The sequence below is a fragment of the Myotis brandtii genome, unplaced genomic scaffold (genome assembly GCF_000412655.1).
Source record: "Myotis brandtii unplaced genomic scaffold, ASM41265v1 scaffold244, whole genome shotgun sequence".
Taxonomy (NCBI): domain Eukaryota; kingdom Metazoa; phylum Chordata; class Mammalia; order Chiroptera; family Vespertilionidae; genus Myotis; species Myotis brandtii.
Window position 1 is genome coordinate 2,274,626 of NW_005359225.1, and position 16,995 is coordinate 2,291,620.

General features: G+C 56.1%; 1 protein-coding gene across 5 annotated transcripts in view; it reads left to right on the plus strand.

The window, feature by feature from the left end:
- GDPD5 (glycerophosphodiester phosphodiesterase domain containing 5) overlaps positions 1 to 16,995 on the plus strand; it is an 88,242-nt gene that overhangs the window by 59,663 nt on the left and 11,584 nt on the right. For 4 of the 5 annotated variants that reach the window (XM_014540408.1, XM_005867058.2, XM_014540409.1 and 1 more), the window contains 7 exons: positions 2,057 to 2,150; positions 2,734 to 2,793; positions 9,306 to 9,404; positions 9,682 to 9,775; positions 10,241 to 10,386; positions 14,478 to 14,560; positions 16,473 to 16,623. In XM_014540408.1, the coding sequence (XP_014395894.1) occupies positions 2,057 to 2,150; positions 2,734 to 2,793; positions 9,306 to 9,404; positions 9,682 to 9,775; positions 10,241 to 10,386; positions 14,478 to 14,560; positions 16,473 to 16,623 (727 nt within the window). The remainder of the gene's footprint in view (positions 1 to 2,056; positions 2,151 to 2,733; positions 2,794 to 9,305; positions 9,405 to 9,681; positions 9,776 to 10,240; positions 10,387 to 14,477; positions 14,561 to 16,472; positions 16,624 to 16,995) is intronic. The other variant, XM_014540411.1, reaches the window with a different exon arrangement.

Here is a 16,995-nt window from a genome sequence, read left to right on the forward strand (position 1 = left end):
TGTCCTCTTCTGTAAAATGGGGTAGCTCTGACCTCATCAGGTCTTTCTGAGAGTGAAATGAGATGACGGACTTGAGAGGGCTCAAAGCTCTACCTCACCCTGAGGGTCCTTTCCTGGGAGGCCCATTCTCTATCTGGAAGGGGCCATGATGTTAGAATTGGGGACTTCTAGGGCTGCGGACTTCTGATGGGCCATGGTTCTGGGATTCCATGATGATCCTAAGGTTCTGTTCATGGAGTTGGGCATCCCCTCCCCTCGGCGTGGCCCTAGGTTGCGCCTCCATTATTAACAAGCACAATAAAGGGTGTGCGCTGTCCCGCCCCAGCCTGGCAAGATGAGCCCCAGCCCCAGCTGAGTCCCCAAGGTGGCTCTGGCCTTTATTAAATGCCATAAATCAGTTACTCATCCATGTAGGCATCACAGCGCCGGCACTGTGCTGGGCGTATAGGGACGTTCCCTGCTGGCCCCCGCTGCAGACCGTGGGCAGTTCTGCTGAACCGGAGGCTGGCTGGCTACCTGGAAAACCACTGGGTCCATCCCCGTCATGTTCAGGTGGGGAACCTAAGGCCCAGAAAGGGGCAGGACTCACCCGTGGCCACCCAACCACTTCGTACCAAAAAGTCATCCCGAGGACAGTCTGAGGAGACTGGGGCTCAGAGAGGTTACGCAGCCTTCCCGGAGTCACACAGTGAAACGCAGACAGCTCTAGGACAGCTCGAACTTCTGGCTTTGGTTCGAGCCGGGCTGACTGTCTCATGCCGTCTACAGAGCCACCGCCTCTTCCCAGAGAGTGAACTCCCTGTCACGGGGTGGCTCAAGCAGAAGATGGGTGCCTGCCCATCGGGAGGCTGCCTGGGACTTAGGGGTGGCCTGAACACCTGCCTGTCACCTCGGTTTCTTGAAGTCGGGGCTGGGATTCGGGGGAGCCTGGCCGGGGCCTTGTGGTCTCTGGAGAGGGTGTGAGTGAGACCCAGGCGGTCAGGGCTGGATGACAAGAGCCAGGGAGGGGCTTCGGGGCTGTTGCTGCCCAGGAGGGCTCCCTGGTGAGTGAGAGACACGTGGAGCCAGGGCATTTGGCGTAAGTCATTACCAGGAGCGGGTCCCACCCCTCTCTGAGCCCCGGTTCCCCATCTATACGGTAGAAGAGTGCACTCCGTGACCTTCCAGGTGGTAGATTTTCCTCTGGAATCAGAGGGCGAGGGCCAGGGAAGAGCCGGAAACAGGTGCCTTAACAAGTTTATACCCTTTAGCCCTGTAACTCTCTTTGTAGGAGTCTACCCTAAGTAAATAATTACCAGTACAGAAAGATATGTGCAAAATTTTCTTTTTTGTGTTAATTTATAATAGTGAATAATTGGAAATGATTAATTGCCATTAGTGGGATGTTGGCTACATATGGTGCATTAATTCAACAGAAGACTACGGGGCTGTTGAAAATCACATTTCCTCGGATTTGTACTGACCTCAGTAAATGCCTGTGTTAATTAGAAGAGAATTGATTACTTATCACATGCCCCCCAACCCCAAATTCATCCTCAGGAAATCCTTTGAAGGGCATTTGATCAATTCTAAGGCCCCTTATTTTCACATTCTAGCACTGAAATAGAAATGAGTGTCACAATTGATGGCATTTTAGGATCAGTGGAGCCTGTCACCTCCACGGGGACCTACAAGCCAGTAAGAGACAGAGTGGGCGTTTGAATACGAGTGTACTTCCCTCCAAAGCCAAACTCTGACTACTATGCTATACCAGCGGGTCCCGGCTTTGCTGTTTATGCAAATCTATAAGCATAGGCGGGAACCCGCTGCAAGAAAAGTCAGCCTCGTCTGGGAAATGTTTATGTCTGGGCAGTAGAACTACGGAGATTGTTGTTCTCTCCTTTATGCGCTTGGCATGCCCAGGCTCCACCACGAGCCCTCGACAGGCCTGGCTGATGATGGAGAGACAATAGCATCATTGCGGAGTGGGCAAGGGCCTGCCCCTGAGCCTGGCCAGCCCGAGGCAAGGCCCTGGCTCCTGGTGGAGGTCTGACCCCGGCCCACTCTCCTCCTGCAGGTACCTCTACAACCGCTTGGGCTACTGGAGTGACTGGTCCGTGCCCATCCTCATGACCGCAGCCACCGCCTTCACCTACATCGCGGGCCTCCTGGTACGCGGGGCTGGCCCTGCTCTGGGGAGGGGCGGCGTGGCCTGTGCAGGGCTGATGGAGGGGCCTGCCCAGGCTGAGGAGGGAAGCTGGCTTTCCCCTTCTCTCGGCTGCTGCACCTCAGGGGCTTGGCTCCTTCAAGGTGGGAGGTCGCCTTGCTTCTACCCCATCCTGCAGTGCCCCCCCCCACCACCACCACCTGGGGGGAGGCGTCTGCTCTTAGGAGCCGCTGCAGACTTCCTCTTCCTGGAACTTCTGCTTTGGTTCCTGCGCCCAGAGCCCTATTCCCTCAGACTCCGGTCAATCCCTTTGTTGGATGGGGGGCTCCTTGGGGCCTGGAACTCCTACAACATGAACTGAGCAGCCCCAGGGCAGTGGGGCCCAGAGAGAAATCCTGGAGGAGGAGGAGGAGGAGCGGGAGGCCTGGAAGAATTTGGGAGGAGGCCAGGCGTGGGCCGGGCTGGGCATTCCCATCGCCTGTGGGGAGGGTTTGTTGACTTTTCTGAGCCAGACCCAGAGCTGAGTGCGGAGAAGTGTGTCTGGGAATTGGCGGGAGCCTGACGGCCGCCCTGTGGCCCCTCCTCAGGTCCTGGCGCTGTGTCACATCGCCGTGGGGCAGCAGATGAACCTGCACTGGCTGCACAAGGTAGGGGCTCCTCCGCGAGGTCCGAGGGGGGAGGAGGCCGGCGCATCGCCCCTCCTCGGGGTCCCGGTTACGATTGTTCCAGTAGCTCACACTCCGTACTCTCTCTGTGCCCAGCACTGTCCTCCCGGCCTGGCCTGTATTAACTCATTTAACTCTCACAGCAGCCCTATGTTGTAGGTACTGTTATCCTATTTTGCAGCTGGAAACACTGAGGTACAAAGCGGTTAAGTAAGTTGCCCAAGGTCTCCCACTTCGCCAGTGGAGGATCCAGGGTCCTCACCCCATAGTCGAGCAGGGAGCCAGCACGGGGTCCCACGGTTGGACTCCGTCTCGGGTCGCACCCTCTCCTCATTCCACAATGAGCTCATCCTGAAACCGACCCAGCATAGCGTCCTTTCCACCACTCCCATTGCTCCCAGGCGGACCCTCCCCCCCACCCGCCCAGCATGACGGCCCCCATGACTTGGCCCTGCTGAGGTCTCCCAACTGCGGTCGTGGGTCGCTCACCCCCAGCTCTGGATGAGACGTCTCGGGCCCTGCCAGCACGGCTGCCTCTCCTCTACTTGACCTCCTCGCTCTCGCCTCCCTCTGTCTCCCTCCGGCCCTTCCTTGGTTCTCCACACCCTGCCCAGGATGCTTGGACTCCCCAGCCCCTGCAGGGCCCGCCCACCACCACAGCCTGCAGGTCCGCGTTGTCCGGTTCCCTCTGGCGCCCTGACCCCGGCCCTCCCCAGTCTGGGAGCTTCTTGCAGACCAGGACTGGCTTTGCCCATCTGTCCCTAGCGCCTCACTGGGTGCTGGGCCCAGCGCAGGGAGGCTTCGGAGAATCAGAGCCTCGGCCTCTTGCTGCTCGTCGCCAGCACGGTGCTGAGTGGTTCTGCCTGACGCCTGCTCTTCTTGAGGCCCCAGGGGTCGCAGGGGTGGCACAAAACTGACTGAGAGAGAGCCCTTTCCTCGCAGGAGCACCTGGGCCGTGGAGGGAGGGCTCGGCCGTCTGTCTATTCCCAGAGCCTGGCTCAGAGTGGCCATGCCGTTTAGGAAGGGGCAGACATGTCTGGAAATAACCATGAGCCCATGGATGGGTCCAGAGTGACTCTGAGGGGAAGGGCTTCCTTCCCGCTAGAAGAGTGACGTGGAGCAGGAGCTGGGAGGAAGACATAGTGAGTCCGCATTGGGCTGCGTAGGGGGAGGTGCCTGAGGGCATCCAGGGGGGCCTTGGAGATCAGGAGCTGGGGAGCCAGACTGGGGACTGGGGTCTTGGAGGGTGAAGAGCAGCCAGCAGCCCCGGGGTCCCACCTCCGCCTGCTTGTCACTCTACCCGGAGGCCTCCTCTGGGCTTGGGAAGTCCCCTCTGTGCGGCACTTTTATCTCCCGGCTGCAAAGCTGACACTTGAAAGAACCGCACCAGATGGCACCGGGGTGGGGCTGGCTCACACCGCGGTCACCTCCTCTAGTCACGCCTGGTCCTCAGCAGGTCACACCTGCTCGGTCCTGGTGGAGAGGCCTCCGGCGGCGAGGAGCCGGCAGGGGCGCAGGTCACTGCGCGGATTCTTCTCCTGGGCGGGGGGTCAGATCCCTTCATCTGCACGGAACCAGCTCGGGTGCCAGCCCTGACTTCCTGCCCCTCTGCCCCCGCCCATGAGATCTCAGCATGAGGAAGGTTCAGCCGGAGCTGATGCACAGCTGGACCCATTGCACCAGGAGGGAGGCAGCTCCCTGGGGCTCAGAGTTTTCAAGTAGGTGCTGGACACCCTCCTGTTCTGTTTCCAATATTCTACGATTTGAGTAGGAGATGCTAAGGGAATCCTTGTCCTTTTTTTGTTTTAACCAATTTTTGACCATCTGATACATTGACATGGTTCAAAATTAGGTACAAAAAAGTACACAATGTAAGTCTCCCTACTATCTCTCCAAAGTATTGTAAGCATATACACATATTCATATACTAGTACACTTCCTTTTTCCTTTTCTTTACACACAAGCCTACTATACCCTCCATTTCATACGTTAACAAAACTCTCGGAGCTCCTTCCTCTCAGGCCATTGAGAGCTTCCATTGTTGTCCAGCCCCTGCTCCTGTCCCCGTGTTTAACCCTGAGTCCCAAGGTATCTAGTCGGCCCCCTGATGACATCCCAGTTGCTTTTTAAATATACGTTTATAATATATATATTTTTTTATAATATATATGTTTTTATTTCAGAGGGGAAGGGAAAGGGAGAGAGATATAGAAACATCAATGATGAGAGAGGACCATCGATCGGCTGCCTCCTGCACACCCCCTACTGGGGATTGAGCCCACAACCGGGGCATGTGCCCTGACCTAGAATGGAACCGTGACCTCCTGGTTCATGGGTCAATGCTCAACCACTGAACCACACTGGCCGGGCCCCAGTTGCTCTTAATTCATTGCCAGGACCATGTGATCTGGGTGGGGAATTCTAGAGTATGCTTTTGTGACTGTGATAGTTCTTGTCAAATCGCCTCCTTGCCAAGGGCCACCAGTCCATGCTCCCTCGGCAAGCTATGGTTTGCTTATCCAATCGCCCTTGCCCATGAAGTGTTCGAAGATGTCTCGGCTTGAGCCCACTAATGGGTGAGCCTAGCCCCTCGGTGTCATTTTGATTTGCATTTCCCAGATGATACGTTAGATTCAGCATCTCTCGTGTGCTTGAGTCACTTGCACGCTCTTTTCCGTAAGCTGTCTCTTCATATCTTTTGCCTTTTTGCTACAGGATTTGCTTTTTGCTTATTAATTTGCAGGAGTGCTTTATAGATTCCGAAAACCCGCCCTTTGGCTGATGAACTGCAATAATTCTTCCTCGTGTGTCCTTCTGCCTCTGACTTTGCTTGCTGTGGTTTTGCCGTGGGAATTTTTTACTCTTAAGGATGTGACTCTGTCTTCTCTTTTATGGCTCCTGGCTTTTGTGTCAGAGTCTTTCCCACCCCAAGATTATAACAATGTTCTCCGTGGCATTATTTGATAATTGCATGTTTCTACTTTTAATAACATTTAAAATTTTAACATTTTGGAAGTTACTTTCGGGTATAGGATGGTCTTTCTTCTTCTTAGATGGTTTCCCCGTTCCTATCTATTGAGAAATCTATCCTTTCCCTTCTAATTGGAGATGCCACTTTTATCATATGCTGGGTTTTTTTTAATCCTCACCCAAGGATAATGCTCCATTAATTTTTAGAGAGAGTGGAAGGGAGGAGTAGAGAAAGAGAGAGAGGAGCATCGATGTGAGAGAGACACATCGATGGATTGCCTCCCGCATGCAGCCCCAGGGCTGGGGATAGAGCCTGCAACGGAGGTACGTGTCCTTGACCGGAACTGAACCCAGGACCCTTCAGTCTGCAGACTGACCCTCTATCCACTGAGCCAAACCAGCTAGGGCATATGCTGATTTTTAAAATCTATTTAGATCTGTTTTTGAGCTTTTTATTTACTTTTGTTTATCTCTCTGCTCTTATATCAGCATCTAACTGCTTTAAATACTACAGCTTTACACTGTGTTTTAATCGGGATCTTTATTTTGAGAGTCCCTGGTTCCCCCGAGTCCTGAGCAGGGGAGGGCTGGGGAGTAGGTGCCAGGACGTGCCAGGCACTGTGCTCATCATAACAGCCACGACCGTCACTGATTGGGCACTCACTCTGTGTGTCGGGCACGTGCCACACAGTATCGCATGTACTCCTCGTAATAATCCTGTTCGCCTGATGTTCGGCCCACTTTTAGAAATTACACCACTCGCATGTAGTGAGCATTTACTACTTTAGTGCCAACCACTGTGCTAAGCACCTCCCTTGTACTTTCTCATTTATCTTCCCCAGGACCCGTGGGGTCCGCACTCGCTCTCCCCGTTTCACAGCCCAGGAGCCCTGCTCCCAGAGGCCCACCTCCCCCTTAGGCAGCAGAGCTGGGATGTGCTGGTGGATGTATCCAGTGTGTCCCTGAGCCCCGGCCAACCAGCTGCTACCGAACCCAGATTCCAGCCCCCCACCCCCTGCCCCCAGGAGGCCAACCTGTGGCACCTTTGCGAGGCGGGGCTCCCACTCCTCTTGGGTGCCAGCACCCAGCAACGCTCACTGAACAAATGGATGCAACTCCCGTGCCCCTATCCTTCCCACTGTCCTCACACACCACAATCTCACCAGCACGGAGACCAAAGGCCGGTTCTCAGGACAGCGGCTGCCTCTGGGCCTCTGGGGGGCTTCTCCCTCCCAGTCAGGTGGGAGGAATGGCGGTCCGGCTGCTGGGATTCAGTGCTGTTCTTGTGGCTTAAGGACACGCGTGGGGGAGTCCCTCGGACAGTGGGCATTGCAGCCATGCTGCTGCGCACAATAGTGCCACCACAGCAACGGCAAAACTCATCATCAAAGTTTTAATTGCATGAGGGTTGTGGGGAATTTGTTTAATTTCCACTAGCAATTAAACGTTGCCATAAGGTGCTCTCAGCAACGACCCTTCAGAGACGCTGGCTGTGCCCAGCACCTGCCTGGCGGGGCAGCGGGGGGCAGGCGCCTGCGCAGTGAGGGCGCTCTCAGGGGTGGTTACACTGGGCCTCCCGCAGTGCAGCACGACCTCTGACCCAGGCAGAATGGGGTTTGGGTCCAGATCCACCCCCTCAACGCTACCCGACCAAGCAAACCCTATGGTCTCTGAGCCCAGTTTCTCTGTATAAAATGAAGATAGTGCCTCACCTGGGACGTTAGGAGAATAAACGCGAGGAAAACCGGGGACCTCTTCCCCTTCCCATCTCCCCAGGCAGGCAGGCCAGTGGCTGAAGGCCCCACCCCGGCTCAGCCTTATTGCTGCTTCTTATTGGAACATTTGTTTCCAGCCTGATGGGCTGGCATGACAAACCCGCAAAGGAAAACTTCATCCCGGGCCGGAACGAGATGGATCTGCCCGTCTCTGCCCTCACCACCTAGAAACCCATTCAGAGCTTGTTCCGGCTGGAGGGTGGTCAGAGCACTGCTGGGAGGGGCTAGACTGGCCCTGCAGGAAGAGAGAGGGGGGAGGGCTGCTGGCCAGCAGAGTGGACAGCCTGCCTCAGGCCTGAGCACAGCGGGGGCAGGAGGTGGTGGCCTGGTTGCCCGGCCCCTTAGAGAGAGCAGGGTAGGGCTGTGGGTAGAGGTGTCACCTGGGCACTACCTGGCCTGCCTGGCGTGCAGGGAGGTGTGCAGAGTGAGTGCCAGGGCTCGGGGGTGGGGGTTGGGGGGGCGTGTCTCTGGAGACTAAGTAGCCAGACACCAGACTTCGCTTAGTTTGTGGGAGCATCTGATGTGTATGAGATGGCCCAGATCCCCTCTGTCCCCAGAGACCTCTGTCCTGTGAAGTTCCCTCTAGTCTTCCATCAGGACTGGGCTTGCTTTCTCCAGAAGCGGCTGGGAGGGCAGCCCTGGTGACACCTAGAGGCTGGGGGCTCGGAGGCTGGGGCTGAGGGCAGGCCTCTGCCATGGGCTGGGGCTGAACCCCCCCTCACCTCTGCTTGCTCAGCCTGAAGGGCCATGTGGGCCTGGCCGGCAGGGGACACGCTGGCCTGGGCATCAGGCTTCCACAGGGACCTGGCTCCTCAGCCTCCTGCCCCTGTGGTCCAGGCAGCTCACCCTTCACTCCAAAGGTTGCTGGCAGGGCTGGGGGAGGCCTTGGCTGGGTCCTGCTGGGCCCAGGAGAGCCCGGACGCCTCAGTTAGGAGGGGTGTCTTCCCTCCTCACACCCTCCGTGGGGCTGAGCCTGGGCTTCAACCTCCACCTTGCTCCAGCTCCTCCCACCTCTCCACCCCCTTCTGTGTCTCTTGGTCCTTGGCTCTTCCTCCCTGGGTCTGTGTCCTCCTCCTGCCTCTGTCTCTCACTGTCCTCACTGTCTCTCGCTGTCCTCACTGTCTCTCGCTGTCCTCTCTGTCTCTCGCTGTCCTGTCTCTCGCTGTCTCTCTCGCTGTCATCTCTGTCTCTTGCTGTCATCTCTGTCTCTCGCTGTCATCTCTGTCTCTTGCTGTCATCTCTGTCTCTCGCTGTCATCTCTGTCTCTTGCTGTCATCTCTGTCCGTCTCTCGCTCTCCTGTCTCTCACTGTCATCTCTGTCTCTCGCTGTCATCTCTGTCTCTTACTGTCCTGTCTCTCGCTCTCCTGTCTCTCGCTGTCATCTCTGTCTCTCGCTGTCCTCCCTGTCTCTCGCTGTCCTCTCTGTCTCTCGCTGTCCTGTCTCTCGCTGTCCTCACTATCTCTCGCTGTCCTGTCTCTCGCTGTCATCCCTGTCTCTCACTGTCATCTCTGTCTCTTGCTGTGATCCCTGTCTCTCGCTGTCCTCCCTGTCTCTCGCTGTCCTCTCTGTCTCTCGCTGTCTCAGCTTCTTCCAGTCTGTGCCGTCTCTCTCCTGCTCCCCTTCCCTGCTCTGTCTGCCTCTCCTGCGCTCTCATCTCTTCCCATGGTCCCGGCCTCTCCCCCCGCTCTCCCTCTCAGACACACTGGGGCCCTTGGCCTGTCCAGCCACACCTGCTCTTCCCCTTCCAGATGGGTCTGGTGGTCATCCTGGTGTCCACGGTGGTGGCCATGTCGGCCATGGCCCAGCTGTGGGAGGACGAGTGGGAGGTGCTGCTCATCTCCCTGCAGGTGAGTGAGGCTGGGGGTGGGGTTTCCCTCAAACACTCAAAAGAAGGCAGCGTCTGTCTCTTTATCACATGATTTCCTCAGACCAAGACCCCGAGGGGGCCGGAGGGGTCCAGGTCACAGCAGGTCAGGGGAGGGAGGGTGACAGCCCAGGGTCCCTGATGCCCAGTGTCTCCGGGGGTGCCCTGCCCTGTGGACAGAGATGGGCCATCAGGGTGTTGGTGGCCAGAGGGTCTGGCATGGCTGGGAGTCAGCGGTGCCTTTGCCCCTCGCACACAAGGGCACAGCTCCGTTCCTGCACATGGGGGCCCTGGCCGCCATCACCGCGCTCTCCTGGATCGTGGCAGGACAGTTCGCCCGGGCAGAGCGGTCCTGTAAGTACGACTGGGCAGGACCTGCCCCCCAACCCCGCCCTCCCCTAGATGTGTCCTGGGTGCCCTGGGAGGAGTGGGGGGGGCCTTGCTCTGGGCATGGCCCTGGGGTCCATGGAGGACTGCAGCTCCAGTCAGTGGTGCCCACTTCCTCGTCTGCATCTGCATCTGCGTCTGTGTGTGAGTCAGAGGCCAGGGTCCCCTCCCCTGGGGTCCATGGAGGACTGCAGCTCCAGGCAGCGGTGCCCGCTTCCTCGTCTGCATCTGCGTCTGCGTCTGTGTGTGAGTCAGAGGCCAGGGTCCCCTCTCTCTGGTCACGATGGGGGCTGCCCTTAGTGCAGGGTCTCTTCAGAGCATGTGTGTCCTGACACTGGAGGGGACGGGGGTCTCCCACAACCTGCCCAGGGCTCATGGTCGGGCCTGATGGGAGCTGAGCGCTCACGGGCGGTGCTCTCGCCGTGCCCACAGCCTCCCAGATGGCCATCCTCTGCACCTTCTCCGCCGTGGTGTTTGCCCTCTACCTGGCCCCTCTCACCATCTCCTCTCCCTGCATCATGGAGAAGAAGGACCTGGGCCCCAAGCCCGCCCTCATTGGCCACCGCGGGGTCCCCATGGTGAGTGCCCCTGAAGGCCTGACAGGGGAGGGGCGGGAGCAGAGCTGCCGTTCTAGAGGAGATGAGCAAAGACCTCTGTCCTTGTAGGGAGGGACTTGCAGGAAAATGAGGAAGATGCATGGAATGAAATACTACAATCTTCAGCCTTCGGAGGGAATGAGGGAAGGGCTGATGAGAGGCTGAGAGCTGGTGGGTTAGGAAGACCTGGGAGAGGGCTGCCTGCAGGCTGTGGCCGGGCTGTGGGGCAGGAGAGGCGGGCGCAGCCCAGAGCCCACTGCCAAAGGGAAGACTGCCCCAGCTGAACTGGGCAGCAATGGAGAGAGGAAGGAGTCCGAGTCAGCGGCAGCCCCTCTACTGACGCCCTGTGACCCCGCAGGGGCCTCCCCTCGAGTGGGCGTCCTCCAGAGCCGGCTTCCTCCACCCCCTGGCGGCTCTGGGAGCCCGGCTGACTCCATCTTCTCTGGGCCAGTTTCCTCATCTTGTGCCCTGAGATACCGAGAGCCTAGGCCGAGGGCCTGTGAGGCAGGACACACACAGCACGTGGGAGGTGCCCAGCTGTGAGCCTGGGAGACACCCCTGTTACCTTGGGAAGCCCTCCCCCTTCTCTGGGCCAGGGTTTCCTCTCCTTGAACCTGGGTTCTCTGCAGAGGGAGTACCGCTCCCCCCCTCAGTGGGGACTTAAGCGAGAGCTTTTTCTTGGCTGTCACGGTGACTGGGAGGTCCGTAGTGTTGAATTTCAGGGGAGCCCAAGGGCCCTTCCACCGAACCCCACTCTGGTCACGGTACCTTCTGGAGGCAACGAGCTAGACAGGCCATGGCTTTGGAGTCAGAGGGATCTGGTTTGGGGTCTGGTTTTGCCATGTGCTCTTGTGTGTGTCAAGGGTCACCTGTCCCCTCTGAGCCTCATGCCCTGTCTATGGAGAGAGAGAGACGCACAGCCTTCCCAGACCGAGGGTGCTGAGGGAGGGGAGGGGCCGGGGAAGGAGCAAGGTGGCCCAGCCTGGATTATTATTTCAGTAGAAAATGTTCAAACAATCACAGACATGGAAAGAGTGATATAATGAAGAATAAACAGAGTAATGAATCCAGTACCACCTTCAACATCCATCCGTGCTTTGTTATTCTTATTTCATCTTTCCCTACTTTTCTTTTTTCTACTGTAATATTTTATTTTATTTTTAATCTTTTAAAATTTTTATTGTTGAAAACTAGAGGCCCGGTGCATGAAATTCATGCATGGGAGAGGGGTCCCTCAGCCCCTTCTGCATCCTCTCGCAATCCTGCCTGCCTGATCGCCCCTAACTATTCACCTGCCTGGCTGATCGTCCCTAACCACTCGCCTACCTGCCTGATTGCCCCTAACCCCTCGCCTGCCTGCCTGCCTGATCGCCTCTAACCGCCTCTGCCTTGGCCCCCGCCGCTGTGGCTTCATCCAGAAGGCTGTTCGGCTGTCCAGTCTAATTAGCATATTATCCTTTTATTATTATAGATATTACATATGTCCCTTTTTTCCCCTATCGACCCAATCCAGCCCACTCCCATCCCCACCCCCAGCCCCAGGCCTTCACCACCCCACTGCCTGTGTCCATGGGTTATGCACATATGCATACAAGGTCTTTGGCTGATTACCTCCCACCCAGCCCCTCTCCCCTGCCTTCTGAGATCCCACACACACAGTAATATTTTAAACCAGATCTCAGACGTGGTATAATTTAGCCATACTTCAGGGTGCATCTCTAACCATAACACATAAGGACTTCTTTCTTTTTTTAACATGACCACAACCACAATGCTGTTGTAACACCTAACCAATTAATAATGTTGAACCCGTGCTCGCTTTTCCTTTATCTCAGAAATATCTGTTTACAGTTTAGTTGTTAAAAATCAGAATCCACTGGGGTCCAGCCAGCGCATCTGGCTGACCTCTCTTCTGAGTACATTTAGTTGTTTAGTTGCTGTTTAGTTGTTGAAGAAACAGTCATTTGTCCCGTGGAATTTCACACATTGTGCCTTTTCTTGGGGTGTTTTCTGAGGGGCTGGCAAAGGCATCGGCACAACTCTGTGTGTTGCTGCGATACCCGTGCACAGCCCCCTGTGGGAGGCTTTGACTCGGTCCACACATCTGGGTGTGATAAGCCCAAGGGCACATCCCTGTCTTGGGGACGGTGCCCATATGCCCTTCCTATGCGAGTGCCCGACTGTATGTGCACACATGCACACTTTAATATTTGGTTGGACTAACTCCAAAGCTTGGACTTTTAGCCACAGTGGCCTGCCCACTTGAGTTTGTGACACGCCTCCCCCCGCAACCTACCCCCCCCCACACACACACACACACTCCTGACAGCAGAACCACACGTGGGCTTAGGCCAGAGGCATTGAGAGCCCCAAGATGGGGATTAACAAGTCACCTGAGTGCCCACATACTTCTGGGGGTCCTCCTGGAGTCCCAGGACTGGCCAGGGAGGGCCAGCTTTCCATGCCTTTTCTCTAGGAGGCCAGCACTTAGCACAGGGAGAGCCGAGTTGAAAAAAGCCTCGAGAAAGAGACTTTGCCCCTTCCAAACACTTCCTCGGGCCACCCACAGTCTCCCTCTGCAGCCCCAGCCCGAGCAGGAGAGAGCAGTGGCCCATCCTGGGTGGTCACTCATGGAGACCTGGCCACAGGACCCTCGTGCTCTCTCCAGACGCCTCTGTGGCCCTGCCCCACCTCTGGGCGAGGCCTCACACAGCCCATTTCCCTGGGAGACAGGGCTGCTCCTCACCAGGGAAAGGGGGAGAAAGAAACTCAAATGATAGAGCCCACTGATGTCTGTTATACCACCCATGAGCTTGATAATATTAGCCCATTTTACAGCTAAAGAAACTGAGGTTCCAAAAGGGGAAGTGATGGCCCAGGACTGGGAAATGGTATTGCGCCTTCTCAGCTCCCAAGCCCTTTCCGCCCCAGGCTACCTCCCAGGCGAGGGCCGGGTGCTCCATGTTGGGGAACCGCACGGCCAGGGGGAGAGAGAATGGGAATGACCTTGTCTTGGTGGGAATGAGATCAGCCATGGGGACCCTTTCCACCTCATCCCTTCGTAGCCAGGAGCCCTCCCTGGTCTTCCTTGTGCTGCTCCTGCTCCCGCTCCTAGCGCCAGTGATGGTGAACCTATGACACGCGTGTCAGAGGTGACACGTGAACTCATTTTTTTGGTTGATTTTTCTTTGTTAATGGCATTTAAATATATAAAATAAATATCAAAAATATAAATCTTTGTTTTACTATGGTTGCAAATATCAAAAAATTTCTATATGTGACACGGCACCAGAGTTAAGTTAGGGTTTTTCAAAATGCTGACACGCCGAGCTCAAAAGGTTCGCCATCACTGTACCTAGCCCAACCCTTGGTGTGGTGCTGACCCCCAGTGGCAGCAAAGGGTATGACAGAGTCCTCAAACCAGGAACTAGGGAAACTTAAAACCTCCACTCTTCCAAATAGAAAGAGCCTTAACGAAGAGTGAATATGCTCTCTCAAGGGGAACGTGGGGTCTATGAGAGAAATGGATGCACCACCCAAGGCCACACACTGGTTGACGGTAGAGTCAGAGCTAGAACCAGGCTCTTCCGATGTGGATGCTGTAAGGTTAGCAGTTGTCACTCGTTATTGTGTATCAGCCAACATGCTGGGACTTTCAACCCAGGTAGCAGTCAGGAGATGGTCTTGTCGCCTTCTGCACAGAGGAGAAGACCAGCCGCCCCCTGAAACTGCTGCCGATCGACCCTCCTCCTCTCGCTCTGGGACCTCTACCTGGACTCGAGGGATAACGGGAAACTTGGCATTCACCCCCCACCCCGGCCCAAGACTGCCATAGGCAGAGGACTGTACCCCCACATTTATATACACCAACCCTAACCACCCCTGCTTCCCACTCCCACCCAGAAAGCCTGCGGGGCAGGCGCGATTTAACAGAGGAGGCGGCTGAGCCTGTCACACAGTATTGCCTGGAGGAGTTGGAGCGAGAACCAGGCCCAGCATAGATCTGCCCTTGGCTGGGGAGGTGCACGTGAGCTGAATCTCAGCTCTCCCCTCACTACCCCCTTTCCCGGCAGCTGGCCCCAGAGCACACGCTGATGTCCTTCCGGAAGGCCCTGGAGCATAAGCTGTACGGATTGCAAGCCGATGTCACCATCAGGTAGGCGCTGGGTTGTGAGGATGGTACCACCCCCCACATCGGGGTCCCCAATGGGGAAACCGCAGGTCCCAGAGCCTCGGAGATGGGAGGGCAGAGGCTCGGATTATCCACTGCAGGGCAGGCACCGTGTTCGTGACATTAAATCTTGTGCCAAATTCCAGAACAGAGGCTCTTGGTTGAAGCAGGGCTGGGGGTGGGAGCTGGAGTCCTGCCACAGAGCCGCTTGAAGGACAGACTAAGGACTAGGGCTCAGACAGATGGAGCCAAACACTCTGATAAGGGAAATGCGCACATTGCAGACTATACACTCACTGTGGTGTCAATTATATTTTAAAAGACCACATTAGAATGACTTACACAGCCCTGGCCAGTGTTGCTCGTTGGTTAGAGCAGTGGCCTGCGCACCGAAGGGTCTCAGGTTCGATTCCCAGTCAAGGACACGGACCTGGGTTGCAGGTTTGATCCCAGACCCTGGTGGTGTGTGGGAAGCAACCAGTTGATGTGTCTCTCTCACATCAATGTTTCTCTCTCCCTCCCTTCCACTATCTCTAAAAAGTAATGGGAAAAATATCCTTGGGTAAGCATTAATAGCAACCAAAAACAAACAAAAAACCCTAAAATGACTTACACATTTTCTACATGTAGATATATGTGCGTATTAGTATAAAGGACAGGAACAACCCACCAATGGGGAAACCGCAGGTCCCAGGAGCCTTGGAATGGGAGGGCAGAGGCTCGGATTATCCACTGCAGGGCAGGCACCGTGTTCGTGACATTAAATCTTGTGCCAAATTCCAGGATATAAAACAGAGAAAAGAACAGAGGCTCTTGGTTGAAGCAGGGCTGGGGGTGGGAGCTGGAGTCCTGCCACAGAGCCGCTTGAAGGACAGACTAAGGACTAGGGCTCAGACAGATGGAGCCAAACACTCTGATAAGGGAAATGCGCACATTGCAGACTATACACTCACTGTGGTGTCAATTATATTTTAAAAGACCACATTAGAATGACTTACACAGCCCTGGCCAGTGTTGCTCATTGGTTAGAGCAGTGGCCTGCTCACCGAAGGGTCTCAGGTTCGATTCCCAGTCAAGGACACGGACCTGGGTTGCAGGTTCGATCCCAGACCCTGGTGGGGGAGTGTGTGGGAAGCAACCAGTTGATGTGTCTCTCTCACATCAATGTTTCTCTCTCCCTCCCTTCCACTATCTCTAAAAAGTAATGGGAAAAAATATCCTTGGGTAAGCATTAATAGCAACAAAAAACAAAAAACCCTAAAATGACTTACACATTTTCTACATGTAGATATATGTGCGTATTAGTATAAAGGACAGGAACAACCCACACCCGTCTCATGACAGACCTCTGAGAAGGGGGAGGGGCAGGGCTGCCACGTACGGCTGCACGGGGAGTGTACTGAGGGCACCACTTACCTTCCCAGTGTAGACATCCTGGCATTATATATTGATCCAAACTTGGGGTAGGCCTGGATGGTGGGGGGTAAAGCTTGCTGAAAGGGTCTGCGTTTGCACTGTTCTCATTAAGCATCTCACGGACTGGGTTCTGAGCCAGATTCCACCACTTACTGGCTGTGGGTCTGGAGCTAGGTACTTCCCTCTCCCGGCCTCAGTTCCCCCTTTATCAAATGAGGTTGCACCTACCGCCCGAAGTTGTAGGCCCAGTCTTCCCTCGTCAGCAGTCCCCACCCCCACTCTGACCTTCATAGAGAACTTGAAGGAGTCGCCCACCAGCCTACTGCCTTCCCTGTGCAGGCGGGGAACCTGAGGCCCAGAGAGGGGCAGAGCCTGCAGGGTCCCCTGGCGAGTTGGTGTACGTGGGTGGGGGGCAGGGGTGATTACTGAGGGCAGGTGAGGGCCTGGGTGGGCAGTGACTCCGTGGCCCGCCCCCCTGCAGCCTGGACGGTGTGCCCTTCCTCATGCACGACACCACGCTGCGGCGCACCACCAACGTGGAGGAGGCGTTCCCGGAGCTGGCCCACAGGCCCGCCTCCATGCTCAACTGGACTGTCCTGCAGAGGCTCAACGCCGGCCAGTGGTTCCTGAAGGTCTGGTGGTGGCACCTGCCCCGGTGCGAGTGTGGAAAGCGTGGGTGGGGACCCCGTGCAGTGAGAGCGGGGCGGCCATCAGCTCAGGGGACCCCACTCCCCAGCGTCCCTCACAGCGGCTTGCTAGCGGCCCCCTTGGGCTCTTGCCTCTGCAGCCCTGAGACCGTGGTTGTCACTGCGTGTGCTGGTCTGTCCCCCTCACCAGGAAACTGATGGTGACAATAGTTTAAAATGGTCAACTCGGTAACACTCCAGAGAGGAAAGTGGTTTCTCTGGTCTGAAATGTTCCAAGGAGAAGTGTGCTGGGGTCTGGGAGATGTTCCAAGCAAATAATTCTTTTGGTGAGCAGGGTGTGGGGGGGAGAGGTGAGGG